This window comes from Sitophilus oryzae, unplaced genomic scaffold, assembly GCF_002938485.1.
Source record: "Sitophilus oryzae breed Bouriz unplaced genomic scaffold, Soryzae_2.0 scaffold_374_pilon_pilon, whole genome shotgun sequence".
In the NCBI taxonomy this organism is placed as follows: Eukaryota; Metazoa; Arthropoda; class Insecta; order Coleoptera; family Curculionidae; genus Sitophilus; species Sitophilus oryzae.
The window spans coordinates 1,040,003-1,052,477 of NW_022146945.1; the positions used below are offsets into that span (position 1 = coordinate 1,040,003).

The 12,475-nt window shown below is 32.2% G+C and overlaps 1 protein-coding gene across 1 annotated transcript; it reads left to right on the forward strand.

Annotated features, from left to right (window-relative positions):
• The first annotated feature begins 329 nt into the window (after nucleotides 1-329).
• LOC115885127 lies at nucleotides 330-11,769 on the forward strand. The gene is made up of 4 exons (XM_030903915.1): nucleotides 330-513; nucleotides 640-1,409; nucleotides 1,571-2,557; nucleotides 11,506-11,769. The coding sequence occupies exons 1-4, from the start codon at nucleotides 330-332 to the stop codon at nucleotides 11,767-11,769; spliced, it is 2,205 nt and encodes a 734-aa protein (XP_030759775.1).
• Nucleotides 11,770-12,475: the final 706 nt, after the last annotated feature.

Consider the following 12,475-nt stretch of genomic DNA (forward strand, 5'->3'; position numbering starts at 1 on the left):
ATTACAGGTCTCACCAACTCTGTTTAAATGGCTCATAAGAAATAATAACATCAGCTTTAACCTCACTAAGGTATACATTCAAGAATATTATAACATTAGTATGTGTTATAACTGCAGCACTTTTGGACATGTAGCGAAACACTGCAAGTCATCTCCATGCTGCTGCAAATGTGGCATGAGTCACACTGAGAAGGACTGTACAGCAGAAACTAATTTAGACTGTCCAAATTGTAGAAAATTAAGATTGCCTAATAGAGTGCACAGTGCGCGTGATTTAAGATGTCCCGCCTTCCAACTGAAGATACAAAAATATGTATCTAATGTCAATTATGGGATTTAGTGTTTGTCATATAAATATACGTTCACTCACTGCTCATTTTAATGATTTTCTGGAGTATTTTAGCAACTATGCTTATGACGTTGTATCTGTTTCGGAAACTTGGCTCAAACCATATATATGTGATAGTGAGATCGAACTGCCGGGATACACGCTGGTTCGCAGGGATAGATTAGGTGAGAGAGGAGGAGGAGTTGCGATTTATCTAAAAAATAACATAATATATAAAATAACTAAAATATGTCAAGATGCTGAAGCGTTGTGGATAGAGGTAAAGCTACCAATGGTATGTATTCTATTAGGTTGTATATATAAACCACCTTCCACTAATACTAATGAATTTCTAAATTACTTTGAAGATGAGCTAATAGATCTTTTACCAAAATATGATACTGTGATTTGCATGGGCGACTTTAATATTGATTTGTTTGATACTAGTAATACAGTAGTGTCATCTTATAATAATATTTTAGAAAGCGCTGCTCTTAATCAAATTATCAACGAGCCTACTAGAATTTCAAAAACAGGAATTTCATTAATAGATCATATAATAGTATCCAATCATATTAAAGTGTCTAGATCAGGTACAGAGTCTCTCGATTTATCCGATCATGAAATGGTGTTCGCTATATTTGAATTTTTAACTAAAATTAATAAACCTAGGCCATGCCAGTTCAGAAGCTTGAAAAATATTAATATCCAACTGTTGACTGATCACTTGTGTTCCATACCATGGCGTAATATGTATGATTATAGAGATGTCGATGAAATGGTGGCATTTTTTAATGAAAATTTAACAATTTTAATGGATATTCATGCTCCTTTAAAAGTCATTAATTTTAACAAACATTATAGGCCATGGATAACAGAAAATATAAAAACGCTTATTAAAATAAGAAATAAGGCCAAAACTAAATATAATAGAACTAAACTTATAGGCGATTATGAGTCTTATAAAACGTTACGTAATTTTGTTACTAAAATTATTAATAAAGAAAAACGGATATATCTGCAAAGATCTTCTTCTGGTAATGGTAAAGATATATGGAAGTTTCTTAAAACTCTTAACGCAGTAAAAAGAAAAAGTCGCGCTAGCATTCCTGAACATCTTTCTAATGTTTAAAATATTAATTCGTATTTTATTGATTCTGTTCCTTGTAGTAATGTATCTCAAGATGTAAGCAAGTACTACAGTTGTATTAAAAATAAATTATCTGATCTATTAACATTCAGAACGTTAGTGAAACGGATGTGTCTAAGATTCTCTTTGGAATAAAATCAAAAGCGGTTGGGTATGATGGTATTCCCATAGATTTTTTAGTGCTGTGCTGTCCATTTATACTAAAATATATTTGCCATATAATTAACTTTTGCCTAAGAAAGTCTGTATTTCCCGCGAGTTGGAAAGTTGCTCAGGTTATTCCTCACCCTAAGGTTGTAAACCCTTCGTCCTATGCGGACCTTCGACCGGTTAGTATATTGCCTGTGTTATCAAAAATATTAGAAAATGTAATTAAAATTCAATTGGTCAATCACATTGAAAACAATAATATACTGCCTGATACACAGTCCGGATTTAGGGTAGGACATAGCTGTACTACCGCTTTATTAAATGTTACAGATCATATATTTAGATCAATAAATGAAGACAAATTTACATTACTTGTATTACTAGATTATAGTAAAGCTTTTGATGCTCTGAATCACAAAGCATTAACTAAGATTCTAGAACATATTGGGTTAACTAGTTCAGCTGTGGATTTTTTTAGACAGTACCTCAATAACAGAAAACAATTTGTTAAACTGGAAAATCAGTCATCCTCATGCCGCACTCTAACTCGAGGAGTGCCACAAGGGTCAATTTTGGGTCCCATATTATTTAATATTTATACAGCAATTTTTCCTAAATTTCTAACTTATTGTAAGTCACAAATGTATGCCGATGATTTTCAACTATTTTACTCTTTCCCGAAACACTTAGTTAAAGAAAGTTGTGACAAAATTAACTATGATCTTAAGAATATTTATAGAATTTCTCATGATCATTCATTGACCTTAAGTCCCAATAAATGTGTGGCCATGCTTTTTGGTTCATCAAAATATAGGAAGGATATTACTAATATGGTCGACATTAAAATTAACAATGTAACAATACCAGTTAAATCAGAGGCAAAAAATCTTGGCTTGATATTAGATAACAATCTCAGATTTCAGTCACATGTAACGAGTAGGAAGGCAATAACTAATCTTAAAATCTTATACAACTCAAAAGATATATTAGACCAAAAAAGCAAACTACTGTTGTGTAATACTCTAGTTTTATCAAAGTTTAATTATTGCAATGTAGTTTATGGACCTTGCCTTACCGCTTTTGATTCGGGACGGATACAAAAAATCCAAAAATATTGTTTACGTTTTACTTACGGAATTAAAAGACAACAACCCGTTTCGTATAAGCTAAAAGAAGTGGGATGGCTTGATATGAAAACAAGGTGTTTTATGCATTCCTCCTTATTATTTTATAAAGTAATATACTCTAAGCATCCTAAATACCTCTATCAGAAAATATCTTTTAGAGAAGATGTTCACAACCTAAATTTGAGATTTAAAGGTAATCTCACTTCTCCTACCTATAGACTGACAATTTTCAAGCGTTCCTTCTCATATAATATAGTCAGGATATTTAACTCATTACCTCGTATGATAACATCTGCAACGTCACTATATGTATTCAGAAGATTATTAAAAGAGCATCTCTCACAAATAAACTAGCCCTTATTATGGATATATCTTGTTTAACTGTTTAATTAGATATTGGTAGGATTGATAGCAAATTCTATTGTTGCATTAAGTATAATTATATTACTAGAAATATTAAGCAATGCTATTATATTAATGTCGAAAGAAAAAATATAATTTTTGTTTAGCAGATTTTGGCAATGTTAGAAAATAATTTAATAACTATTTTGATTTAGATATTTATTGATAAGGCGTGTGTATATGTATATATGTATATATTTTTTGTTGTTTTTTTTTGGGTTGAGTGTAAAAACAGTCTGGTTAGATTTAATAGCAAGACTGCACTTTCGCCCTTTCATAATGTATCTCCATATAGTTATGAATAAAGCTTATTATTATTATTATTATTTGGAATCGGCTCAGATTAGGCCATTGCTATTTCTCGCATTCTTTTCTTTTAAAACCAACAGTGCAACATCTCCTAATAGCATGTCCTTCATTAATTAAATACAATCACTTGGTCTGAATGGTGATCGGGCTTCCGTACTTTATGCTAATAATCTAAAAGCTAAGCTTTTAAGCTAAAAGCGGTTCAAAGCAGTTCAAAAACGGTTCAAAGTGGTTCTAACCTGTTTATTCTTGTTTATTAGCGTATTTTAACTGTTCTTACCTGATTTACATCACACTCCTATTTATCCATATCGGATATCTGGCTGTCTGTCTGGCTCAAGTGGCCCAATGACTACTTAAATAAAAACTTCGTTAGTTTTGTTTTAATTATGATCTATGAAGAATGAGATGTAAATAAAAAAGTGAAAAAAATGCAAGACCACAAGACCGTAAGTCTTCCACGCTGGGTCTTGGTTCTGTGTAAGTCTTGCACTGGTCGGTCTTGGTCTTACAGATCTAACTCTAGCCTTGGGGTGGTCTTGATTGTTGAGCAAGACCAAGACCAAGACCAGTCTCGCTCGTGACTTATTTTCATTCTCAGCGTTCATTTCATTTTCTTGCTATTTCCTCGTCACTCGATTTAGATATATTTTTGTTTAAATAAATAAAGCGACCATACCGTCATTGTATTGAAATTGTCAGCAAGAGAAACTTGTTAGTTTCACTTGCATGCAAATCTGTGTACCTACCAGATATTCAGTAAAGTTAAGTAATAAGTTTAGTTTTGAGCTCCATTGAAGCTGCATTTTCTAAACCGATCTGGTGCTCTGACTGTTGGCATGCGTACGAAAATAGTCCAATTCGTCATGAGATTTTATAAAATATATCACACAAAACGTTACTGAAACAATGCTAACCAGCTAGTATTGAACAAGCAGTGATTTCAAACGAATCTTGTTTCTAGTTTTTTATCACTCTGTGGTTAGCGCCTTAAGGCCACACACAGCTAAATTAGGTGTTTTGAATAATGTGCAATAGGCGGCATCACCTTTGAACAAAATTTTCGAACTCTCCTTTTCATTATTTCCTTTTTAGTTCTTATTTATTGACAGTTGATAGAAAATTAATACCTATAGAGATATCAAAGAAATTCCGAAATTTTGTATGTTTCCTTATGTGGTCTTTCTTTAAATGTCCAATTAATAGGTTGGAGCAGCTGAATCTTTTATATATGTTTAAAATTGCATATAAAATGTAATGGCTGTTCTGGAACTCACATTACGTGTAATCTGGCGTTTTAGTAGATGTTTCGGTACTATAAAAACCAAAGTGTTCTTAATGTAGTTGCAGTTCGAAATATTATTTTTTTATAGTTTTTTTTGCTTCTGATGACAGGGAAAGATATCCTCTGAAAAGTAAAACATTTTTTGTTGGTTATGCAAATTTCTTTACAAATAAAATGCTACTGACAAGCTGGAATCTATTTGGGTTCTAAATTAGTAATATTTTTCAAAAATATTCATACTTCTATAATTTAGATTTCTGTTTCAGTGGCGAAGTACACAGGTTTTTTTTCAAGAAAATAATTATTTATAGAAACTTTTTTTCCATTTTATTTAAATAATATCCAAAGCAACCGATAATGTTGTAATTTTAGCTTTATTTTTAACTAAATAATATCGATCACTATCTATAGGCCTTTACGCCCTTCGAGTCCACCTTGCCTTATCAAAATATTATCCTAATTTTTTTCGAGACCTTACACCCTTTATTTATAATTCCTGTCAGAACAAATTTCCTCTCATTATCAACCCTGACATCTACCGGCAACAGTTATTACAACAAACAAAAGTTATTAGAGAGTTATCGCTTATATACTGAGAGAAGTGAGCAGTGGTCCTTTATTTTTAAAGTTTTAAAATTTAGTTATAGTCATAGATCGTTTTTTAGTTGGTAAAATCTTTTTAGTAATTAAGTAGTTAATTTTCTTTTGGAATGAAATTCCAAAAAGGTCCGATTAGATTTATATCTCTGAAACTAAAGTTTCAAAAAAAGTCATACTATATCTACAAATTCATTTACCCAGTAGTAGGTATAAAAAACATTTTTGGTAAAATATGACTCAAATAGTATCGAAAAAAATTTTTTTTTAAAAGGTCTGATTAAATTTATATCTCCGAAACGAAAGTTTCAAAAAAAGTCATACTCTATCTACAAATTAATTTCCCAGTAGTAGGTATAAAACATTTTTGGTAAACTCTGTCTCAAATAAATCTTCTGTGCTCTACAGAACAGCGTTTCATAAAGAGCTTTAATAAAAAAATATTATCGATATGTTGAATGTTGATGCATCATCAAATAATGCGAATGCATACATTTTTCATAAGTTTCATTGCTCTATGGCTTTACAGTACTATCTAATAAATGATCAATTATCATAACAATACAGTTGGAACATTTGGTGTTCCAACAGCAAATTAAATCACTAATTCACCAGAATACATCAAAATATTTTACTTTTAACACTAGACGCGCGTTTTGCTTACCATGTTAGTAACATCAGGCAGATGATTAAAGTTCAAATTTTGAATTGATTGCCACTAACACATGTGGATGAAAAAAAAAACACTAACATTCAAATTCTATATTACTGAGATTATACGTAATTTTTGTATTAAAATTAAGTCTGTAGGCTTGAATCGCAAGCATATTTCACTCACTGTATCAGAAATATGATTTATATTCTCGTAAGTTCTCTACTTACTTACTTTTCTACCTTATTACTTATATTGCTTTTCGGAATGTTTATTTTAACAAAACTGAAGAGGAGAAACTGAATTGGCTTTGCATGATTTCATAAATCGAATATATGGTACTATTAACCAAACACAACATACAAGCAGTATACAGCAACACTAGAAGAAATCTTCCGTCAACTGGACTGGACCAGCAAAGAATTCAAAATCGAGGGAGAATATCTTAACCATCTAAGATTCGCTGATGACATAGTCTTAATTCTTAATTGCCAAGAGTCCTGAAGAACTACAAGCACAAATTAATGAACTAAATACAGCCAGCAATAAAGTATGTCTTGAAATGAATTTAGCAAAAACTAAAGTAATGTACAACGAACAGGTAGTCTTGTCAAAAGACATTTAATAAAAAAACACAACACTGGAAATAGTAGAAGAATATATATACTTGGGACAACTCTAATACACAGCTCAGGATCTCTGTTAAAATGAATCTATGAAATCAACAGAAGAATTAAGTTAGCATGGAGTACTTATGGAAGAAACTCAATCATATTCAAATCTAGAATGCCACTTTATCTAAAGAAGAAGACATTAGACAAGTGTGTACTATTAGTAATGACCTATGCATGCAAAACTTCGACACTTAAAGCGGCCATTATACTGCAGTATTATAAGCGGCCATTACACTGCATTATACTGTCGTACAACACTCAACGGAACGAAATAAGCTGGGAATAACCAAGAAAGACCGTAAAAGAATAGAGTGGATACGACAAAAGACCCAAATAATAAATGTTATCATAGTGGCAATGGACAGAATACTTGACAAGAAGGACGGACAACAGATGGACCACAAAAATTATAGTATGGTACCCACGAGAAATTAGGATACCTAGAAGAAGACCAAACCTGAGATGGAGGTCATGATATTAGGAAATTAGCAGGGATAATTTGGACCCGCAGAGCTAACAATAGACAACAATGGGCCCAACTACAAAGAGATTATCAACATATGAGAGGGAAGCTACACCATAATTGGAAATGGTTGAATAAGCTGAAAATGACGATAATTAACCAAGTCTCACTACTAAACTTATACGATAAAAATTCATTTTCGAAGACAGTGCAGCCATTGAAGAAGACAGTTGGGGTTGGAATCTTTTGTGTTACCATAGAAAAATAAAACACTAATTCTCCACAAAACACTATTACTTTTAACACTGGACGTGCGTTTCGCTAACGATTAAAAGTTTTAGTCACCTGCCAATGACGTTAGCATGGTTAGCAAGACGCGCGTCTAGTACTAAAAGTAAAATGTTTTGGTGTACTGGGTTGTGAATTAGTGTTTTATTTTGCAATTATCGTGACGTTAACGTACAGCGTTAACGTATATGAGTCCAATATCTCCCTATTCTATCTGTATATTATAAAATGAAAAATGCAACAGGAAGTGACGAATCAAAAACGAAAGGGTCGAGTCGATAGACAGGACCTTGTGTGTGCACTTGACTGGTCCGTTTAAGGGAGATTGATAATAGATAAAAAAATACGGGGGCATCCAAAATCAGCACCTGTCTGGTTTATTTTAAAAGGGCAAACTCCCCTGAAGTCTACAACAACGGTTTGTTGTTTCTTAATTGAAATATGATTGTAAATTTTGCTAAATAGTCATAAAATGTGTTTTTAAAAATGATACTGGTATTTGATTTACACTATTTACGTTAAGGATATACAGCATTATGACGGAAAACAATTTTATAGAGATAGATAAATATATTCTTTCCTGAAAAAAATTATGCTATAAAAATAATACAAAATGTCAACTGAAAAAATACCTGTTCTGGATTTAATTCACTATTGAATGATTTTCTTAAACTACTAAATAAATTGTGATAGTCATAGCACATCATTTCATTTTTTTAGAAAATCGGCATTATTGAAGAATGGAATTCCGAAATAAAATACATTTAATGACCACTAACAAAGTCACTATGGGACAGTTTACTACTCTACTGGTAGAGCATAAAAGGCACTTGTTTGCGACACTAAGGTGAGTAAAGTCGATTCATCCTAATTGCCAAATAAATTACAGCGATTTCTCTTGGCCGATTTATCTATAAATATTGTTTTTCTAGAGTTCTAGTCATTAACTGATTGAGAGCTGCAACCGACGTCCTCCCAAGTAGCGGAAGGTGAAAAAACCATTGACCACGGAAACTTAACCACTATTTGGTTGAATTTTACTTATACTTAACTTAATAAATTTCTTGTAGGGAATAAAGTGCGAGAAATCTAAAAATGAGGTCGTAAACTAGTTAATAATAACCTAAAATTATGCCTTTGAAAAGTAGCGACGTTGGAGTTAGCTGGCATTGTTAAAATCTAGTTACTGATAACCTATTGAGGGCTTTAAGACTACAGGGACTTAAAGTAGGTCACATATTACTTTATTATAACCTCAAATTTGTCTCGGGGGTCGAAGGCATTGTTTGGTTTTCAAGTTAGGTTAAAATTTAGTTGTTAATAACTTTAAATTAGACCTTATTTGGAGGAGTTCAAATTAGGTTGAAAATTTAATTTATTTCGACCTCAAAGTCGCTATTGTGCTTCAAAGGTAGAAGTACCTTAGTTTTTTGACTTCGACGAAAGTCAGAATTACGGCTCGGGGTGATTTCCGTTTAAAAAATTTTTTGAGGGATTATTACGTCATAGCACATTACCTTGTTCCCACTGGTTGGGAACGAAAGAATATTCAATGCGTTTCTTTTTTATTACCGCCACAATCTTAAACGTGGCCATTATGTGCATTAAAAACAAAAAGTCCTCTGTAATAATACTCAAAATCCCAAAACACAAAACTTTTAAAAATAATAAGCAAAGAAAACTAATTTAGTTTTCTAGTTTAGGCCAGTTCGGCAATTACATCGGCCAGCAAAACGATAAAAATTTGACATGTCATGTGACTCTCAATAAAGATTCTCATTTTAGGACACATCATTACATTGTTCTTCTCTGTGATTACTGTGAAAAGTTAATCGGATTGCTCGAAGATGTAATTACCGAAGTTAGCATAAAATATCATTGTCAACTGTCACTCAAAGAAAATAAAAGATTTCTGTTTTACCGGCGATACTCCAACAATGTAGTTAGGACTTCGAGAAATGAGCTTCGACCTAATATAGCCCATTTTTTAACTTGCACCTCGAAGGAAAAATACCTTGAGCAAGAAATTTTAACCTTTGAGGTTATTAATTTAAAGAAATCTTAACCTCAATCAAAGAAAGCGGTCTTTAAGGTTTTAAAATTATGGAAAACCTAACTTCATAGACGAATAGTTAAAAACACCATTAGCGGCCATTTTCTTATCCAATTTGTTTCAAAAAATATTTTTTTGTATATTGTTCTAAGGTCTAAATTATTGAGAAAAATAAACATACGTTTATGAATAATACTAACCTACCAAGAGTTAAATTAACTAATTAATAACTTTAAAGGTCGATTTATAAACTCTACAGTTGGTTTTGGATTTGCCGTCGACCGTTCGTAGCGCCGCAAAATCTCATTTATAAACTCGACGGTTGACAGTTGGCTTTCGCCCTTATACGTATTACTTTTTACAAATATACTCAGGGTTCCCTATTTAACCCCGTGTGCAATTTCTGTGCCATAAGAAAAAGACAACATAAGTCTATTTCACCCGGATATGGATTGAACTGCGATTGCGCCAAACTCCGATTGATTGTTGTTTTAGTTCTGTTTGGATTACTTTTTATTTGTGCGCGTAAAAGAGTGATTTTGTTTACTTTATTGTTTTCAACTATTTTTTGATATTTTTCCAACTCCATGATAATGTGTTATAAAAATAATAAAAATATAAATAAAATTGAAGGTTAGGGGAAATGTCAGTCAACCACTTCCCTTTAAAAACATCGACCAATGAAAACTTCTTCAGGTGAGGCATGCTCAGTTAAATGAATATCCGGGTGAAATAGACTTATGCAGAATTCCATATTGTTCTTTCACTGTTTGGGCTTCACTTTTTGGAGATTAGGCTGAGTATATTTGTAGAAAGTAATACGTATATGCTTTGGCCGTTTTGGGCAGATCTAACCTTACATTTTTGTTTACTTTTTACTTGAGAGTAGCAGAGTCTATAGTGCGTTTTTAGAGACGAAAGTGTTTAAAGTTTTGGTTTTTGGTTCGAGATTTTTAATTATGGATTTGGAAAGTAATGGTCTTGATGAAACTACCCTATTAGGGTTATTGGGAGTGACGTTATGCATGTATGCGTACCACAAAATAAATACACGTCGTCGGCAGTTTAAAGTGAGGCCTATTAATAGGACCAGAAGGAGAATGGGAGGATTTCAGTACTACAAGAACATGAAATCTTGGGATAAAGATCAATTCTTCAAATACACCCGAACGAACGTTGCTGCTTTTGAGAAACTCTTGCAAAAAATAAAACACCACATAGAAAGACAAGTAAGATCTGATGGAATCTCCTCAGAGGAAAGATTAGTGATAACACTGCAGTAAGACCCATTATTTTTCAAACAATAAACATATCATAATACCTATATATTTTTTTAGATATTTATCTCAGGGCACATGCATGCAAGCTTTGACTTGGAATTTTCATGTTGGACATGCAACTGTTCACTGCATTGTGAATGAAACTTGCCAGGTACTATGGAATGTTCTATTTATTAGTCCTATTTATTTAAAAAGTCCTAACACTGAAAAAGAGTGGAAAGATATTAGTGATGGTTTTTGGAGTAGGTGGAACTTTCCAAATTGCATAGGGGCCCTGGATGGGAAGCACATCAATATTAAAGCACCGGCTAAAAGTGGTTCATTGTATTTTAACTACAAAAAAAACTTTAGCATTGTGCTTTTGGCAGCCTGTGATAGTGCATATAAATTTACATTAGTGGACATTGGTGCTTATGGTTCTAGCAGTGATGGGAGTGTTTTTAAAAATAGTGTGTTTGGACAAAGGTTAGAGGAGGATGACATGCATGTACCCAAAATCAGCAATTTGCCATTTTTAAATGTTCAAATGCCTTATTTTTTGTGGCTGATGAGGCATTTCCTCTAAAAAAAGTTATAATGAGGCCATACCCAGGAAAAAATTTATCAAGAATACAAAGAATTGTTAATTATCGGTTGTCAAGGGCACGTCAGCTAATTGAAAACACTTTTGGAATTTTTGCAGCACGTTGGCGAATTTTAAAAACCAACATAAATGCAAAAGTAGAAAATGTTGACAATATTGTCAAGGCAGTGGTTGTTCTTCACAACTATTGCCAAACAGAGCTGTCACATGACTACTGTCCACCAAACTATGTTGACACCGAAGGAATGACAAATGGCGGTTGGAGAGATGAGCAGACTTCTCTAACTTCTGTTGGTAGATTATCTACTAATGTGTCCCGTAGAGAGTTCTACGAAAATAGAAACATTTTAGCCGATTATTTGGTTTCAGATGTGGGAAAAGTTTCTTGGCAGGAACAAATTATTGACAGTGGCTTATTATTAAATTAAGTTTGATTTATGTATATCTTTAAATTATTTGTAGTATGTTTTTTTTAATAGTTAAGTTTGTTGGACACACTGTATATATTATATATCTATAGGCTTTTTAATAATTATTATTATATTTATGTGGTTACCTAACACCTCTATTATAATACAATAAACCTTTTTAGTCAATAATTTTGTATAAAACATTTTTTTTTCTTTAAATAAAGAACGCTATTAATTTTTTTTGTTAATTTACCTAGGTCTTTTGAATTGCAATAATTTATAGTTAATATAGGTAGTTATGATTAGTAATTTTTATTTTATTAAATAAATTATTTTTATAAACTGTGTTTAATTTTAATGTTTTAAAGTATAAGTGGCAGACAAAAATATATTTATATCAGGGCAAGTGAGATGAATAATAAAACCAAAATAAAGATATAAAACTATTTAATAAACTATAACTATAAAATGAACTAGAGTAACAAAATAACGAACTAAACTTATAACTATTCGTCATCCTCTAAAATTAATAACATTTTTCTCCTTTTTCTTTTTGCTTCATCTGCTGGCATTTCAGCCAGCCTCGAGTAGGCATACTCAGCAAATGTTCTGTTAGCATCCTTTTGCTCGGATCCTTTGGCCCTCTGGATATCTAATGTTTCACAGATTCTTTTCGCCACATTTAAAAATTCGTCTCCCTCCCTTCCCTTTCTTTTTCCAGCTT